The sequence below is a fragment of the Corapipo altera genome, unplaced genomic scaffold, assembly GCF_003945725.1.
Source record: "Corapipo altera isolate COAL_440 unplaced genomic scaffold, ASM394572v1 44b, whole genome shotgun sequence".
Lineage (NCBI taxonomy): Eukaryota > Metazoa > Chordata > Aves > Passeriformes > Pipridae > Corapipo > Corapipo altera.
The window spans coordinates 3490313-3510096 of record NW_020884932.1 but is presented as its reverse complement, the minus strand read 5'-3'; the positions used below and the strand labels follow the sequence as shown (position 1 = coordinate 3510096).

The 19784-nt window shown below is 42.0% G+C and overlaps 1 protein-coding gene across 6 annotated transcripts in view; it reads left to right on the top strand.

Moving 5' to 3' along the window:
* KIAA1143 (KIAA1143 ortholog) overlaps positions 1–17693 on the top strand; it is a 28675-nt gene extending 10982 nt beyond the window's left edge. Inside the window, exons 3-4 of one of the 6 annotated variants that reach the window (XM_027659509.1) lie at positions 405–487; positions 17558–17693. In XM_027659509.1, coding sequence (XP_027515310.1) covers positions 405–487; positions 17558–17638 — 164 coding nt within the window. In that variant the 3' untranslated portion in view covers positions 17639–17693. The other 5 variants (XM_027659513.1, XM_027659510.1, XM_027659511.1 and 2 more) reach the window with 5 other exon arrangements.
* The last annotated feature ends 2091 nt before the right edge of the window (positions 17694–19784 follow it).

The following is a 19784-nucleotide window of genomic DNA, read 5'->3' as shown; positions in this document are numbered from 1 at the left end:
CATTTGTTGTCACGAATTTTACAAATACTGAAGTGAGATTAGAGGATCCTATGAAGTTGTCCTCCCCACTTTGGTAAGTGGACGTGAATTGAGTGTGTTGGAAAAGCTCTACTTCCTACAGTCTCTTCTACGTTAGAGCTCTGGTTAGTGAAAATCCATTTCTAACAGGAACTGCAGGGGGATTGTCTTAAAGGGCTGGTTGCCATGGAACAGGTGGGTGCATATGGAGGACATTAATAGATACAGTCTTTGTGGCCAAAATGTACATTTTCATGATTGTTGTATTCTTTCAGGGGTCTCGCTGATCTTGGTTCAAGATCATAGTGGTTCAAGATAATAGTGAGGGTCTGTAAATATTTGTGAGCATGAGCAGATGAGTTCTGATTTTACTGTCTTTATTACAGATGATGAACCAGAGCCTGCTGATGGAAAAATTATGTTCAGGAAACCAGCCAAACGTTCATCAGAGAAGTGTTTGGACTTCAATGTAAGTTCAAGTAAGAAGATGAAAGAAGCAAAGAAAACTAAGAGAGAAGCAACTACTTCTCAGAGTACAGCTAAGCAAGTAAAAAATAGCAGTCTTCTCTCATTTGATGATGAGGAAAATGATGATTAGGGGTTGTATTTTTTTGTATTTTACTTGCCTTTCTAGAAATCTGAGTAACATTGAGGGCTTTCATAGGAATTGAAGCATGGTGTTTGAGTATTCTCTTACTTTGTTATAGTCCAACTAGAGAAATATAGTATAAAATTAGCTAGAACTAAGTCTTTGCAGTTCAGCTGTGATTGTATGAACAGTGTGTTATGTCTTTATTTTTAAAGAGAATTTAACCATGTATGTAAAAGCTATTTGAGGTCACAAATGACTAGCAAAATATACCTGTACATGTGCAGCTTATGTAAATTTTCAGTCAATACATTTTAAAATGCCCTCCATTACTAAAAATGTATTTCCTCTATATTGAACAGCATTAGTTGGCAGTTGTGTGGGTTTTACCTGTTATTGTTGAATTGACATTCAAAAGAGGGAGACTTCATTTCTGTGGAAGAGAGACTGAAGTTTTCTGTCTCACAGCTTAACAAAAGTTTGCACAACCTTTGCACTTGCGGTTTGGCAGACTAGCTCTTTGCAGAGCATTGCAGTTGATAAAATCACTTAGTCCTAATCCTGTCTTTGGTGAATGCAGTCCAAGAAACGTCAAATTTGTTTGAATTGGTTGTAATAGCAAGATATAAAGATTTTGATTGTAGTTGATGCTATCAACTAATGCAAAAGGAGCCTAAACCACTGGAGATTGTGCACTTCAGATTGGACACTGATGGGCTCAGTGGTTTGATGGTATTTTGGGCTTAAAGTATATTTGTTCCAGTTGGCTACCTGTGTGTTCATAATTATTTGGGATCTCAGACAGCTTGTTTAAAAAGATGTATTTTATTTTTAAGTTGGGGAAAAGCATTATTTTATTCTTCAAGTAGGAAGTTTTAAACAGGAAATTTAGATCGGGGAAACATTATAGCTGTGATACAAAATTTTAAAATATTTTAGTTGCCAGTGTAAAGTACACTGAAAGTGACCATTTCAGCACCGTTTATGTAACAGAATGCTGAAATTCAAAATGACACTGAGAGCTGATGGGATTGGGGAGAATAAGGAATTGGAAATGGGACTAATGACTTCGAAATTATTTGGAAGTATGGTGTGTTCTGTAACCATATATAAGCAAGAACTGAGATTGCTGTTACAGGGTTATGAAACCAGTTCTTCTGCTGTGTGACAGGACATTTGAAATTATTTGGCCTGTAAAGCTTCACTGAGGAGCAAATCTCAAGTTGCTGTGTGAAACAGCTGGTTTTAGTTTGTTCGTCTGGTATTAAACAATAAATTATGTTTTCTTTTAAGTGGTCCAAAGATATTTTAATAAAAATTTCAGTACATAAGATGAGATTTTTTTTGTCACGTGACATTAAAGCCTCCTGTAACTGCTGCCTGTCTCTGTACATACCAGCTTACTGCAGCACAGTATCAGATACAATTCTGCTTACTGTTTCACAGTATTTGTGTGAGTGCCTGTTACCCTTATTTTGAAAATGAATAGATCTGTTGTCCTTTCAGAAAATTGAAGCCAGACCTGTCAGTCATGGCTGGGCTTCACGAGTGAAGATCTGGGAAGGGCTCTACCCACGTTTGTTACAGGCACGTTGGTGGCTACAGAGGCCAGTACGAGACAAAAGGCACAGCAGAAAGATTCCTTAGGAGGTAAATTCTGCAGGGCACGATTCTTTCTGCGTTGTCCTATAAATGGATATTAAAATCTTCTTGTGGCACTGGTCTCATATTAGAATTGCCAAAGAGGTGCAGTGTGACAACCTGGCTATTCCCATGAGGACATGGTACATTTGTAAACACGTAATTTGTCTGTATTCTGCATATATAAAAAAGAAGAGCAAATTTAGGAAGAAGTACAGAACCAAAGGTTCCCAGGAGTTCATATGTCCATTTATTTTGTATACTTTAAACTTGTTTGAATCTATTAAATATATATATAGATTGCACCCATGAGAAGTCTTGTAGCATTCCAGCATACCAAAGGAGTATTTGGGCATATTTCAACAACTGAGTAAATACTGTCACTTGATGACAGTCATCTGAACGAATGAATTAACCATTGACTGCTTACTTAAACTTTTCTGGCTCTGTTCATCAGCACAGAAATGTACTTGCTTACATTTTTCTTGCACAGCCTGGAAGCTCTTCACTTTAGCTGTGAGGCTAAATGCTATAAATGCTTGCCAAGGATCAGAGGGAATTTGGATTTGCCTTAAAATTATAGAGGGGCTCACAAATATGCAGCTAATTTGGCACGTTCAAAATAAGATTGAGATGTTGTTTGAATCTTATTAGTAATTGCATTTAAACAAAAATTAGCATTTTTAGAGAAAGATGTGGGAGACTGGAGTCCAGTAAAAAGAGGGTTATCTCAAAACATTGGGTGCAGTACTTTTGTTTAATCATGCATCTTGCCCTGCAACTTCATGACAGATGTCTGGAATGCAAATAAATTAATTGGGGTTACTTGAGAGTAATATAATGGAAGGTATGTTGTTCTTCAGGCAACGCAACAGGGGAAAGAAAGGTGGATACAGAAACCCAATTTGTTTCCTTTATTCCAACCACGATTGTAGTGCTCTGGCCAGGAGGAGACTTTTGTATTCATATTTTACTCCCAGCTCACCTAACAATAACTGATTGGATATATTTATTAAGACGTGTGAGTGATGCACAAAAGCATTTTAGTCAGGTAGTCGTGTAAAAATTCAGTGTTCTTAACATGACGCACCAGGAAAATCACACACGCCATCAACTCCCCGTGAAACCTGTGACTAAAGAGAACAATTACTCTTTCATTTAGGAAAGAAATGTGGAACTGTCTTAAGCAATCACTTCCTTAAGCAATGGATCATGGAAAAATTAATAATCACAAGAACTTTCTAATAAAGGGGAAACCAAAGTAAGTACATGGAACATGAGGCTAAGACTGGAAAGGACAATTTTCCCGAGTTTTCCTTCTCGCTTGTTCTTCCCTCCCTCCATCCACAATCCTTTCCCCTGCCATAGTGGTGAAGGTATATGTATTTATTTTCTCATGGGGCTTGCTCAGCTAAGTGTGAGAGAAGTGCTGAAGGAGCAAGGTGAGAGTAGCTGAGGCTTGTTGCCTGTTATGGGAATCTTGGTCAGATGTGGCCCATTACCGAATGTAGGAACCTTGTACAGTTTTTATTAGTAAAATACTTGAAATTTCGTGGTTCATTAATACTAAAACATTTATTGATGGTGTTAGCTGAGCAGTAAGCTGGAACAAACCTGGTGAACTGTAGTAGCATTGCAGCAGTTGATGCTTATAGCAGAGGCTTTTTATGCTGCAGAGGTGCTTGGATGTCATTAGGAAAGGTGAGATGCTCTGTTACCTTCATTTCTTTTGAAGAAACAAGATCTTTCTCCAAATAATAGGAATCAAGGTGAATCATCAAGAATCCTGCATTTTGAGATAGAATTGGAAGAACAGGGGACAGAATGACCAAGAAAACACACGTTGGGGGCAGGTGGCCTTGGAGTTCATACCTTTGGTTGTATTTCTGGTCTGAAATAAAACGAAATTTGTTATAGTGCAAGTGTACATTTAATTGGCCTAAAGAGGAAGGGATGAGTCAGAATTCTATTCTTATAGTTTTTGAGTCCAGCGCTTTTCCAAGAAATATCATTTGGAGGATCAAAGATTGTGTTTTGTAGACACTGAGCACAAGAAGCCTGTATTTAACTGTTTTAATTACACATTTTTTAAGTTTCATCACAGGACTTAACGTCCTTTTTTGCGGTGCTTCAGTATATAATCCTGTTAGGAAGCTGCAGATTTATAATGAAGCAGGAAGTAGCAATGTCATCGTTTCAGCTGATTGTTTCCCTTCTGCTGTAGTGTATTAACTAAGTAATGCTTCACTTGGCTGTGCAGAGCCAATTGCATTCTCAAGGACATCAGGCATGCCTGAAGATGAGTCATTACCTTTTATACAGCACAAGAGGAATGATATGCAGTCTCAGCAAGTGTTTGTCCATTGAAGTTGGTTAATAACCTATAGGCCTCTCCTGTGGCAAGATGCCATAAATCAATCCTTTGTGCATTCAGCAAACAGAAAGGCTGGTGTATCAGCTGCCTCTTCAGTATCATCCCTTTGTTCCCATTCCTAGAGCAAGATATTAGTCTGCAGAGACATTTGTCATGTCATAGACCTCCCCTTCTGCCTCACTTCCTTGAGAGCATTCCACAGGCAGCAGTCACAATGGTAGCCATTAAAACCACTGGAGACACAGCACACATGAGTGACTGCAATCTCCTGTAGACTTCCTCAAGATTTTGAGAACCTGTAAAATCTCAGAACCAGCCCCTGGAAAGTAATTTCCTCCTGGGGAAAATGAATGGGACCAGTCAGGAAAATAATACAAGATTGAATTCTATAGTGTTTACCCCATTATCACTTCTTATTTTTTGTTGGAGGTAAAGCAACAGCTGGCAAAAGCAGGTTTTTTCCTTTTATCAAGAGATGTAAAGTGGCTTTGGTGCCATTCCAACCCATATGGCAAAGGATTCCTTTTCCTTGACTCTTGTGGCCATCCACAGTGCAATGCCTGATTAGTTAAGGCCATGGGCAAGAGGGAACTACCTTGTAAGAGGCAGAAGTTATTAGAGGAAGGTGTTGTCAAACCTCTGTGGGGTAACGCTGATCACTGCACACTTTTAGTTTTGATATCATGAAAGAGTTGTTCCCTTAGGGACAGCACAGTAACAAAGAACTTTAAAAGGGCAGATTATAAAACTATGAGGAAAATGGTTAACAGCAGGCTGAAGGGCAAAGAGAAGTACTTAAAAACCATAGAGATCTGCCTGGAGGCTATTTAAGAACATTGTATTAGAGGCACAGATGGTTTGTATACCTCTGAGCAAAAACAGCACATGAGGAAGGATGAAACTCAGAGGGTTACGTGGGAGAAAAGCGTGAGTAGAGAAAGGTTGAAATGCATCCCTTAAAGATGACGACTCTCTGAATGACAGACTAGGGAATGTTACCAGGAGAGTGGAAAGAGCGGGAAAGTCAGTGCTAAGAAAAAGACTATAGCAGCTGCTGACTTTGGATCCCCAGGATGAAACACTGAAAAGATTGAGTCTAATAATGTCCAGGCCACTCTGCCTTTGAAAACTGGGCTACTCCAGATGAGACTTCACCAGAAAAACCGATGTACTCTTAATCTCAGTTAGCTGGCACAAGCCAAAATCTTAATAAAGGAGTCTGCAGTTTTAATATGTGACCAGGCCAAATTTAAGAGTAAAGGAGTCCGTTCAAACATAGTTTCTCTATGCTAGGACTTTATTTTCACCTTGCGTTATATTCAGTTCCAAAAATGTTTTTAATCTTTGCTGAAGAAGGTAGAGATTAAAAAAAATAAAAGTCCTAAAAACTCTAATTTTAGTAAAAGCAAAATCCCCTGCATTTGTTCTGGTACAGCTTTGGGCTGAGAGGGAGACTCTCTGATAAGGATGTAGTGAGGTTTGCAGGGCATTTTTAAACCACTGTGTAATTGTACAGATGCGAAATTTTGTTGTCGTATATCTGAGAATGAGAACACACCGATTATAAATTAGGCAGGGAACATTTCAAGTATCACAAACCTGATGATGTGTGCAAAAAGAGTCCCTGTGAAATCAATGAAAGTTATTTTCTGATTTAAAACCAAGGAAAAGCAGGGGAAGGTTAGAACAACTATTTTTGCAGGAAAACTTTGATGCACACAGTCTCACTGGGACTAGAGCCCTGGCATCTAAGCTGTTTTATTCTGCCCTGTTAAATTGAAACAAACAATTCAGCTGCCCGAGTCCCTTCTTTTCTCCTCTGACATGCCAACTATCTTGAGGGAAGAGATTAAGCATTGTTCTGATGAGTGCCACAGCAGCAGCAGCTTTATAATTTAAGGGCTGCATAAAATTTATGGAGCACTGAGAAGAGCTTAAATCAATTTTATGATTTTCATAAATTATTTCAGGCAGATGATGTTTGTGTAAAAAGCCAAGGATTTTTGAGCTGTTTATCAAATGGACAACAACACTGAAAATAGGGATTTTCAAAGGCACTTGTGGGAATTATGCATCTGAGTTTGATGGGAGTTAGAAGACTTGTTCCTTTGAGCTACTTATTGTTCCAATATAAATTTTAAATCATTCCAAATTGCTTAAAATACTTGGTAAAAATTAAAATTAGATGAGGGTCAAATTCAGAGCAATTAAAAAATTTCATTTAAATGCTTAATATGCTTTTTAACAGTGGATGGATAGCTTGTAATTCTATTTCAGGTGAAAAACCAATTTGGCAGCTCTGAGCTATAACATTTCATGAGTAATTTTCTGTATTTTAAGCTACTTCAGCTCCTCTAAACTGACATCATTGTGTTTCAGATTATTTCAGAATATACTAAACATGGTACTAATGGTAATTTGTATTTGAATTTGAATTCATGTTGCTGAATTCCTCTATGCTGGATGGGCAACTTGGACTAAATTATTTTCTGATGTTACTGCAGTGCTCTCAATGAAATGACACTGATAGACACATGAGCTCCTTACTAAACAAGGTAGTCTGAAGTGAGTGGGTTTAGATTCAAACAAGTTAAGTGTTGAACACTCCAGGATCTTGCCAGTGAATTCCTATAGCCAACATAAATGATGGCAGCAACTGAATCAGTGGTCATTATTCTACAAGAGGGGATTTGTGACTGCTGGGAATTAAACACTGAACACAGGCCACAGTGTGAGGAAAGCTAGTGCCATTTCTGCTTTAAAAATAATGTCATGGAGAAGAAATGTGAAATAATCTCACCCTATTTATTCTCTGCTTCAAACCTTAGCTGGAGTGATGTTTCTGCTTTTGTGCACTATGCTTCAAAAAAGAAAGATGCAGTCCAGTTGGAAATCCAGCAGAAAGCATGACCTGTGAAGACAGATTGAAAGAACTTGAGAAAGGGGATGCAGGGAAAGGCATAAGACTGTGATACCAGTCTTCAGACATGTAAAGCTTGCTGCAAAGAGGAAAGTAATAAATTGTTCTCTGTGTCCACTGGGAATACAGAAAGAACTAATGGATTTAAATTGTGGCAAAGGAGATTTAAGGAAGACATTACGACAGGCTTTCCATCTGTAATAGTAGTGAAATAGTGAAACAGATTGCCTGGGGAGTTGTGGATCTTCATTGCCAGACATTTTTAAGAACAGGTTAGACAAACTTCTGTCAGGAATGATTTGGGTATAATTGATCCTGCCTTAGGGTAGAGGGCTGGACTAGATGACCTTGCAAGGTCCCTTCCAGCCCTATTTTCTGTGGTTCTCTCATTAGGAAGGCTGATGTCATATTCCTAGGACCTTACCATTCCTTTTAAAAGCAAAAACATGCTATAGTGATGGCAAGAGTCAGATTGAAACTGACAGTATCTGGGAAAATTCAAAGCTTGAGGTTGATATCCCAGCCTTAATTATTAACACTTGAATATGTGTAACACAGATGGACTTTTTGAACAGCTAAGTACTTGGGGGTTACAGAGCTATGAGTCTTTTGTGCCCAGATTGTGATCTTTTTAATAGCATGAGAATTTGTTTCTTCTAAAGTGTATTAATCCTACATATTGCAACTTCTGTTTTTGTCATTTGAGTAAGTAGCCAGCAATGGTCTTCAGCATCTGACATATTCCAGGTGGGTCACTCTCATTTCACATACCATCACACATTTGGCCACATGCTGTGCTTCCACTCACTCCAGAGCTCATTCCTCTGCTACAATTTATCACGATGCCAGTGCTCAGCTTCATGATGTGGCTGTGTTTAAATAAACTAATACCACTGCTAATGCGCTTGGTATCCATCTCTCCGTTCTCACACACTGGATATCCCTCCTGCTGCTTTCTGCTCACATGTTCTTTTATGCCTGTTGATAAATTTCATTTTCATCTGTCTTTTGCTGCTTTCCCTTCATGGTGCGCTTGTGTTACAAACTGCAGTTCAGCAGTTTAGCAGTTGGACTGCATCCAAATATTACCAAATGCCACATCTTTTAATATCAGGCAGAGCAGCTTGAATTTTCTTCCTTGGAGTGCTGTAAAAGACACACTGACATGTTTTCTGTGCAAATGCCAAAAAAAAAAAAAAAAAAAAGTTTAACAAAAGATGGAGGAGTGTGAAGCAAGCTGAAAAGCCTGCATTCCCAGAATTTTCTATTTTCCCTGATTTCGGGATTTAGTTCATGACCCAGCTGCTGAGCTATGAAACTGTGGAACTATGTCAGTTTCCAGCAGCCAAAAATTTGCTGTTGTCACTCTTGCGACTGGTAATACCTTCATGTTCAGCAATATGACTCCATATGTTTTTCTCCCCAAAGGCCATGCCTGGACATTGATGATCAAGTATTGCCAAGGCCTTGGGTTCTAAATAATTCTATGTCAAACCATGAAGTGGGGTTATAACATATATATATATATATATAAACATACATGTGTGTATATATATATATGTATATATGCATATATTATATATATGAGTTTGAATTTGTCACAGAATCACAGAATCAACTAGGTTGGAGAAGACCTCTGAGATCCCTTAGTCCAACCTTTGACTTAACACCACCTTGTCAACTACACCATGGCACTAAGTGCCACATCCAGTCTCTTCTTAAATACCTCCAGGGACAGCGAATCCACCACCTCCCTGGGCAGCCCATTCCAATGTCCAATCACTCTGTCTGTAAAGAACTTCTTCCTAATGTCCAACCTAAACCTCCCCGACACAGCTTAAGACTGTGCCCTCTTGTCCTACTGTTGGTTGCCTGGGAGAAGAGACTGACCCTCATTTGACTACAATCTCCTTTCAGGTAGTTGTAGAGAGCAATAAAGTCTCCCCTGAGCCTCCTCTTCTCCAGGCTGAACAGACCCAGCTCCCTCAGCCTCTCCTCATAGGGCCTGTGCTCCAGTCCCTTCACCAGCCCTGTTGCCCTTTGGACCTGCTCCAGCACCTCAACATCCTTCCTGAACTGAGGGGCCCAGAACTGGACACAGTACTCAAGGTGCAGCCTCACCAGTGCCAAGTAAAGGGGAGGAATGACTTCCCTGGTCCTGCTGCCACACTATTCCTAATACAGGCCAGGATGCCACTGGCCTTCTTGGCCACTTGGGCACACTGCTGGCTCATGTTCAGCTTCCTGTCAATCAGATCCCCCAAGTCCCTCTCTGCCTGGCTGCTCTCCAGCCACTCTGTCCCCAGCCTATAGTGCTGCAGGGGGTTGTTGTGGCCTAACTGGACCCTTCAGCATTCATGGCTTTTGAGCTTTTCTTTACAGATACATGGAGAATAGAAACTAAAGTAAAAATAAAACCAAAACCAGAATAAAAATGGGTGTTTTGCATAATCACATAATGCTTCCAGAAGCTGAGACTTGAAAATACCCAGCATTACTGTGAAATCTGGTAGTGTTATAACTGGATATTTGTCCATTAAATTGTTTAGCATCCGAGAGAAGAATGCTGTAAGTTGTTTTTCATAATGGTGAAATGCTTATCAGGATGCTTCGAAACACCCATTGCTGTACGTATCTTTGGTATTTCCTTGTTACAGACTGATCATATGCACTGGAGTACTGCATGTGGCTTGCCACAGGGGACTTCCCTTAATTGCCTTGTGCTTTGAGTCAGAGTCTGGAGCAGCTTTTGCCATGTCTGTTCATCAGCTTTGCTCAAGACTTGTCCTTCACCTGTTTTGGTGATAGATGGACCAACTACACAGATACTCTGGTGCATCCAGGTCACAGCTGCGTTCCTTGTCCTTGTGCATTCTGTGTGTGTATTCCCCAGCTTCTGCTGGGGGATAAAGTGCACCACCAGTGCTCCAGAACCCACGTGCCCCCAGAGTTTCAACCTAAGGTGCATTGGCTCAGAACAGGCTTTTGTCTGAGGGCAGATTTCCCCCACATCACTTGCTTCTACTTTGTGTTTTGCACTGCTCAAAACACTCCTTTTCTCTTCCCTGTGGGTACAGTCTGTGGCAAGGGATCACTTGACCTTGAAATGTGGTTTCATTCATTTTGCCCATATTGAGCTTGAAAGGAAGGTAAGTCTTGTTATTCAGACACTGCAACTGTGATAATTTCCTGCTCCTGTCAGATGTTTTCTGTGTAATACTGCTTCTTTATGTTCTGTTTTTCCTTATTGGCAGGTTTTGGTGGCAACGTTTTTTAATTGCAGGTCCCTCAGTGTATTTTTCCTTGTACTTCTTGGACCATATGCTCTTTAGTTGTTCTTACCTCCTACAGCCCCAGCACTGAGGCTAACACATCACCCTGCAAATCCTACTTGTGAGGAGGGAAGGGGCCTGTTCACTGCAGCTCTTGAGCAGAACCAGTGTGAGTGAGCATTTGCCATGCAAGACTGTTTTTCAAAGTACATTCTGTTGTACTCCTGCAACCTCCTGTGTTACCCTCTTTGCCCTCAGCTTTGGGATGGCACATACAGAGGCCAAAAGTATCTGTGAATTGCACTCAACCAGTGCAATTCCCCAGCTTCTCTGCACCTTTAAGGAGCTCAGAAAGTCCACAGTGGCTGCAACACCAGCTGAATTTGGGTTTTGAGTGAGTTAGAGACTTTTATGTATGGATGCAACCTTTTTTAAGGTACCTTTCAGCACTTAAGAGCCTGTGTAGGCTCTAATAAATAAATGCTTTTATCGAAGTGTTGACTTTAGTGCAGTCATTCAATACCACACACACAAATACATACTCATGAATCTTTTGAGCTGTGAGGTTTAGAAATCCAGTTCCTTGGTGATGTGTCATGAGTTTACAAGGCACCTACCCCAGTGGAGCCCTAATCTGTGCCACAGTGTCTGGGGTGCTACTTTAGTGCAGAAAAATAACAGTAAATTGTAAATGAACCAGGGAGATTTTAAAATCAATTTTCTTCAGCAAACAGCAATTGTTGAAATGGTTGTGGTTATCGCTAAGGACTGAGCATATAAAATGCTTCAAGTCAGAGAATTGGATTCTATAAACATGTAATTCTTTTATCAATAATTCTTATGAGCAGGCTTCTTTCTACGCTCTCCCTTTTGCCAAAACTCTCCCCTTTATTATATACTGAGCTCATTTGCCTCCTGGATAGTTGCGGATTTGTTGGTATACAAATTAATTTTGTTATTGACTAGAACGAACATTTGGAGGATAAGAATACCATTGCTATTCATACCTAAAAGTAATCAATACAGGTACAGAGGAATAAATATTTTCTAACCAAGTAAGCATCCTCTCCAACCTTATTTTGCCTTTCTAAAACCCACAGGACTGTATCCCGGCTCTCATGCTTGTGAACAAAGCAGTGAGAGGCAACAGCCTTAACAAAGGTAAGAAACTTCTCTCCTGGTCTTGGGTCTTCCCATACTCAGAAGTCACTCGCTCATAACAGTGTATATCTACCCTTTCACTGCAGTGGTGATAATTGTTTGTCCGTCATCAATTTATTACCTCCAACACAGTGGAGAAGAAATAAATCCCTGCTTGAAACGCCTTGACATCTCCTTGGAAGTGGCAGACAGCACTCTGTGGCTACAGTGTTTAAGAGAAAGGGTGTGAGGGGATATTACGATGATGTGGTGTGATCTGCATCAGCCTGGGATCTGTCTGCGAAACGAGTATTATTAGCACATCAAAAGCAATGTAAAGGGGAAAGAATAGCAAAAAAAAGGTGGGGTTTGCCCTGTTCCTAGCCTATTCCACTGTCCGGTTCCAGCTGCTCCTGACCGATCGTCGGTTCCATTTGGGGTGTTTCAGGCTTGTCTTGCCCAGAGACACCCAGGAGATACGCGCTCCCTTGTAGCCAGATTGTGCCTTAATTTAAGCCTGAAATCGGTCGGGGGCGAACAAAGCGTCAGAGGTGAATTTTGCTTCTCTTCAGCCAGCGGGTCCTCTCAGAGGGTTTGCAGAGGAAATGTCGGAGTGCGAGGGAGGAGGGCGTCCAGCCGCTCGGGCGAGCCGGGCTTCCCGTCACGGACGGGCTCGCTCCTTCCCGGCGCTTCCTCCAGCCGACAGCAGGTGGCGGCCGCGCCTCAGGCTCGGGGCGCGGGGCCGGGCCGGTCCCTCCCGGGGCTGTCTCCGGCTCCGCCGCTCCGCATTCCCGGCCCCTGGCGCCCCCGCAGCGCTCGGCGGCGCTGCCCGCCCGCGGCACCCGCCCCGCGGCCTGCGCCCTCCGCCCTGCCCCGCCCGCCCCTCCGCCGCGGCGGGGAGGCAGCGCCAGGCTCCTCGGGGCTGCTGGCATGTGGCGCAGGGATGGGGCTTGGCGGGTTATTTTGTTTATTTTTCCTTATTTCTCCCTGTCTTCCCTTTTTCTCCTTCCCTCGTCCGACTTCTGCGTATCTAGGGTAACATTTGCTGCTCGGGTTTGTGTTTAATTCGGGATGAGTGAGGAGCAAAGCGCTGCGAGGGGCAAGATAGAACAATACTGTTCTCCAGTGTTCTTGGGTTCACAGAATCACAGAATGTTCTGAGTTTGAAGGGGCTGATAAGGATCATTGAGTCCAACTGCTGGCCCAGCACAGAACCATCCCCAGGAATCACACCATGTGCCCCAGAGCACTGTCCGAACGCTTCTTGAACTCTGTCAGGCTGGATGCTGTGATCACTTCCCTAGGGAGCCTGTTCCAGTGCCCAACCCTGCTCTGGGTGAAGAACCTTTTTCTGACATCCCACCTAAACCTCCCGAGACAAGTTCAAGTCATTCCTTCAGATCCTGTCACTGTTTGTCAGTGGTGGCTACTTGTTCGGGACTGCCTTTGGTGCTCCCAGACACTGTGTTGGCTCCTGCCTGCACTGTGCCACCATGGGCGAGTGGAAGCTGGAGCCCAGGGTGCCCAGATGAGAGCGTCAGGGCCTCAAGGCTGGCCAGCTTCAGGGTGAGGGTGGGGACAGGGTGAGGGATGAGGTACACCAGGGCTTGCACGCTGCTCTGACTGTGGCCACTGACTGCCACAACCCAGGATTAGTGACCTAACTGATGGGCAATGCAGTCAGGCCTCTTGCGTTGGTTGGGGATGGGTGGGAGATTAACTGCAAAGAGTATGGGAGACTGCCTGTGGGGCACCCAAAAATAGACCAAAAGCAGAGCTGAGCAAGACAGCCATAAAATTCAATTAAGAAGAAACAGTGGAAAAGATTCCTCTTTCCAATGGAGAGTACTGGTTTTGGACTGTCTTACAATCAGTATACACAGAGATGGAAACTTAGTTAAGTGAAAGTCTCCACTGCCCTGACCTGTCATCTATTCACATTATTTATCACTTATTTCCCAGCACAGACGTGCCCAGAATTTTATTAAGCAGAACAAACTGGAGTTGAATATTTAGGCTGAAGTGCAATTGGTAATGCAAAAGGAGTGGCCCTGGTAAGATGCGATTTCTAATATGCCATAAAGTGCAGAAGAGTTCAGGTCAATTAATCAATATTTGTGGAATTGTAGAGTAAAATTTCCAGCTACTGGATTTTTGATACCTGAGTATTTAATCATTAGACCACTGAGCTTGTATGCATAGGTGATGTCGTAGAAAGGCAGTATGTGCTGGAGACATAAAGTCGTTCAGGAGGTGATAAGGTTTTCTGATATCTTGAATTTGACTTCTTATGGGAATAGGATCCAGGCACACTTCAGGTGATGAAACTTGCACAATATGATAAGGAACAGGAGCTCATTTAAATGAATCTGCCATTTAGTGGCTGCCTGACTACTCAGAGTTTCTCCAGAGTGCCAGTCCCTTCTTTTTCAAATGAGAACAGTAAGATAGCTGTCCTTTGCAAAACAGGATGAAACCTGCTGGTGAGCATTTTCACATGTTGTTTTCTCTTTGTTTTGTAATTGTAATTTTTAAACAGAAGCGAGCAGACACTGAGATTTTGAGCCGAACACTTAGGAATGTAGACATAAGTGGAAAGCCAGTCCTATGTCCACAAGGTCCACCTTTCCTTCTTAAAATATCAATTCCATAACCTTCAATGCTTTTTGGAGACATCTGTAGACTCAACTGAATAGAACCAAGGGATGAACAAGTAATTTTGCTTTTCAAGCAAATAAATACATCTGTATTATTAAACATGAATGTCTGAAGTTAAGCATCAAAAGTCGTTTTTGACATCTGAGTATCTGATCCCTATACTCTCATTGGTTTTTTAGGTGCTAGCTTTTTAGCTTTCTGTGGCAAAGACCCATCCTTTTTCCATGACAACTTCCAATTCCTTAGCGGTGTACCCAGTGCACAGTGCAAGGAGGGTAAAGTAGACCATCTCACCTGCACTGGAGTTCCTTTGCTGCAGCAGAGCAGTTTCTTTAAGCACCATCTCTCTTGAGCATCTCTTTGAGGCATTGAGCACAGCTTCCCCCACCCTGCAGTTGGCTTCTATAGTTCTGCTGAGGGAGTTCCACCCAGACAACACTGAGACACATACCGAAGAGAAGGGAGAGAGGAGGAAGAAACATGAGTTTGTCTCTGGACACCTTTGTTATGTCCTACCTGTATTTCCTTGCCACTGGGAAGCATAATTTCTGTATAGGATGTCTGCCTTCATCTGTGAGGGAGGGAGACAGAGGTAAGCCAGGCACCAAGGCAGCAGAGCCATCACTGCTCATTATTCCTCATGAAGAATAGGACCTGTGGGAATAGCTATGCCATTGGCACTGAACCAGTGCAGGCTAGGGCTGATGCCACAGCCACTGCAGTGAGATCTTACTTAAAGCTGCAGTTTTACCACTTTTCTTTCTCTGCCAGCCTGGGCGACCGCTCACCTTGTTTATACCTCTGATTGGCCTTCTTTATACCACCATTGATGACAAGGTACTCCTAAGTGCAAATTATTACAAATAAATGGGTATAAATATCTATTAAGAATTACAGAAAGTAATGCTACTGATAATTAAATTGGCAACCCTATCTGCCATGCAGCTGACCAGGGTTAGCTTCACTTTACTGCAGCAGCTGCGTCCACACTGTCTCGAGGTGAAACTTAAGTTCCCCTTAAGTCAGAGAGGAGGTGATCCTGTAAGCCTAACTCTTTGAAGCCAGGCCTCTTTACATGGCTAAGCATGTCCAACATGCTCCAATGCCAGCCGGTACACACTGGGAGCTGGGTCACAAGCTATCTGTGGGGGCAGCGGAGCTCTCAGTAACTGAAGCCACTCCAGAAGTTGCTCTTTCAGAGAGGTCCAGATGAAACAAGAGGGGCTGTTTACTACATGTGAAGTAAAGGTTTAAAAGCTCAGGCATCCTTTCTAATCTAGAGTGAGGGGGGTTCTGTTGGTTGTATTGTAGATATTGCTCTACTTCAGGAAGTCTGAGTGTGGGGCAGTTGTCCCCCCTTCCAGTGGGGGGACCACAAACAGGTGCCAGGGTTTTATGACTATCCAGGCCTTCTCCGGTTGCTAAATGGGTGGGGGAATCCCTTCTAGATCCTGCCCAGCTGAGAAGGAGATTCCAGGGGGCTCCTGCTGTGGAAAAGGCTGACAATCCAGCTCTGCTCTAATTATAGCATCAGAAGGAGGCAATATTAGAGGTACAGATGATGGAGGGTATTTACTACCCTGCTCCTTTCTCCAGGAAGCAATTTTTGTTCTTTGCACCCAGTTTTAGCACCACAGGAGTACTGAATGCTCAAGAGTTCTTGGTGCTTAAACCAAAAATGAAACAAAGAGTGAGAATATTGATTCTGTTTCCTGTATAACAATCTCCACCCTTCAAACTCTGGGATAAGTGTTTGCAGAATGAGACCCTTCAGTGAAACACGCTTTGAATTTCAAGCCCAAACTTTTCCCACCATATGCAAAGACTTTGTTATCACACAGATCCTTGTCATCACATCTGCTTGATCAAAGCGTTCCTGGACAGAAAGCGGGGGTTGCAATTGCCAAGCAGGAAAAAAAAATAGTAGCTCTATGCCTTACCCAAGCCTGTTGTTGTTCTTATGGTTGCACTCACAATAGCTGCCGCCTTTCCTTGCAAAGCCAGAGTTTAACACCTTTGTTTACCAAAGCTCCAGTTAACCAAAGCTCCAGTCCTCTGCAGGAGGTGCTACAGAAAAGCAAGAGTCTCTCCTACCTTATTCAAACAGAGTCCCAGGGTTTCTGAAGAATGTACAGGAAGCCCTGTCTAGGAATCATTATTCCCGCTATCCCTTGGCTGTTTTTCGAAACTTAATTTCATTTCACGGGGTTTTAAAATCCAGGTAGTCTTTCCCACGTCCCTTTTCCTCCACACTGTGGTAATTCATTCCTGGACTATAAGCATTTGCACCAACCAAACATATCAGCAGGTTTGAAAAAATGAAACAGGTACTTTACATGTAATTAATTTAGTGATTTGCTCAGTTGCTGATTCACGTGCATAACCTCAATTAACATTAATGGGAGTTATGTAGGCATGTCAAGGGCAGAATAGACCCCTAATAATCTAACATGGAATGTTATTACATTACTGCTGTAATTATATCCTGCACACACATCATTTCTACTTCACTTCATGAACTGCTCTTCAAATGTGGTGGCTACTCATCTATTATGCTGCATATGTTAATGCTGAGGTTACTCTAAGTATTATCTTTTCTTCTTCGTTGTTCTGCTGCCTGTCCACAAGAGATATAGGGGGTTGAATAAGTAACCAGCCAGTTGGTGTTTTTGCAAAGCTACAAGTTTTGGTTTTTTTGAAGGTGATATTGAAAGCAAAAAACAATCAAAACCCAACAAATCTCGGCAGAACAGCATATCATCTCCCCTTCAGCTTTTTATTTTTATTTATTTTTAATTGGAATCTGAGCTAGCATCGCTGAAACACCTTTAGCCTCATAGTCAAAGAAAGTCACACATACATGAATAATACCTCTGAAGAAGGTGTTGAAACAATTCTGCTCTTCCAGAAGATTTTTAGTCTTTGCTAAATACTTCTTTTTTCAGGGGAAAGAAAGAAGAGGAGTGGTCCTATCCTGGTACACCAGTTGGATAGTCCTGGAAACTAAAGAAATTGAGAAAAACTAATCTAACCGATGTAAATAGGAATTTTCGGGTGATAAAGCTTTACACAGATGGCTCAGTCTGTTCTGTCTCTTGTTTTGTCCAGTGAAGTTGCTATATATGGACAACTGCTTTCTGGTTTTGGCTGTGGGATATATTTTGCCTCTGTGTTTGTACCACTGCTCTCTGAACTGTCACATACATTTCAGTATTTTTGTCTCGAGGCTCCCTCCTGCACTTCTGAAGAAGATAAGGCCTAATACATTTCTGAGTGTGTGGGCTAGTGTTCAGACCTGTGTATTTGTAGTAGCATAGTATATCCCTGCAACTAATCATCAGCTCCCTGTGGCCATCTTGCCGTGACAATCGTGCCCAGTACCTTGGATATTATACTGCTGGGGAATCAGAGGTACACACAGTATGCCTGCACCTTTACAGGATCACACAGCTAAGCCAAGTAGTTCAGATTAGCTTGGCAATTAAGGGATAGTGAGAAGCAGGGAATCCCTAATGCTGACTGACAACATGGCACTAGTAGATGGAAAGGGAAAAGAAGCACTTGTGAAAACTTGAACGCTGTGAAACAGCCAAGCCCCTGAGTTAACACATTCCTTATACAATTGCCATCAGAACACAATTGATGTGTTCTAAGCTGAAGGTAACAGCTGATACCAGCATCCAACAATCTCTTACTGGGGAATTTGGTTTTACTACTTCTGTTTGTGTAGGTCCTAATGTTAGTTAAAATGTTTGCTAAAAAAGAGCTCTGTTTCCAAGGTAACAGCTACCAAACTTTATTACTAAAACTACACTAATTCAAACAGGGATCTGAACAAACAGATTCATGTTAATTTCAAGCTCCATTAAAAACACAAGGAAAAAAAAATCAATGTTCACCAAATGAAAAAAGAAAACAAATCAATAAAGAAATTTTATTTTCAGTCTCTTAAGAGGGGTTTTGTAAATAGTGGAGGTTAAAAAAGTAAAACTACTTCAGAGTGATACAGACCGTCCTTGTAAGCTGTATGGTAACAAAAGGAGAACAAAAAGATTGAATGATAATGTAGGAATAATTATTAGCGCTGTAAAACCTTGAGAAATGGAAGCACAGAAGTGGAATGACCTGTCTCAAGCCATGTGCAGCCAGGTCTCCTAACATCTTGTCTGATGCCTCTGGGCTGTGACTCAAGAGCAATGACCAAAAGCCTCAGAGAAGAGCACAGGTGTGATTGTGTCATGGCCTACATTACTCTGAGTACTGTGGGTGACAGCAGCTGTGCTGCCGGCACTCAAACATTTGCTGGCAACCAACATACAAACACTCCAGGGATCTTGGTTATGTGATTTGATTCCTACTATGTGCCAAAGCCCCTGCTGCCCCCGTTTTCCCTGCTGTCATTACCCTTACTGGCAGAAAGGCAGGTACACTGGCACAGTTGCAGTCTGGGCACAGCCGGTGGCAGCCCTGGCATGGTGACATCTGGGACTGTCGGGTGACATGTGCCACTCAAAGGGGTCTTGGGGATGGGGCTTCACTTACGATTGAGACACTAACTGAGCACTTGGGAGATCTGCATTCATCTTCTCCCTGCTCTGAGTCTTCATGCTGCCCTGCCACCTGTAAAATGGGGATCATGGCTCTAGGTTTTCTGATGCAATTTTAAGGCTAAATCCGATATTAGGAGCAGCAACTTGGAATGCAGCAAGGTTTGGTGGACAACAAGTGAGCCATTTTGAAATCAGGCCTTTGCATGGTAACAGCTGTTGGCTCTTCATGCTTACAGGACATTTATCTGATTCAAGAGGCTGCAGCTCCTTTCCTTTCAAATTAAGGCTGTCTTGGCAGGTGCATGACTTTTGAAACTGCTCGAAAAAGATTTTTGCAAGGAGTAACAATGACTTTTCCCCTTCACCGGGCCGTATCTTTTCCAATTTACCGCTGTTAATAAATATTCTCATTTCCAAAATCTGGATGGAGGAGAGAGAGCTATAAAGAGATAATTTTCCTGAATTCTCCACACTAGTGTGTTTCCTAGATGAAATATTGTTTTATTATTTAAAAGAGTGAAAATAAGTGACTGTAGCCTTGAAGTGCCTAAAGTGCAGGTAGTGAGAATTCCTGATAGAAGTCAGCTCTTCAAGATTCAAATTATTTCATTATTTTCAGGAA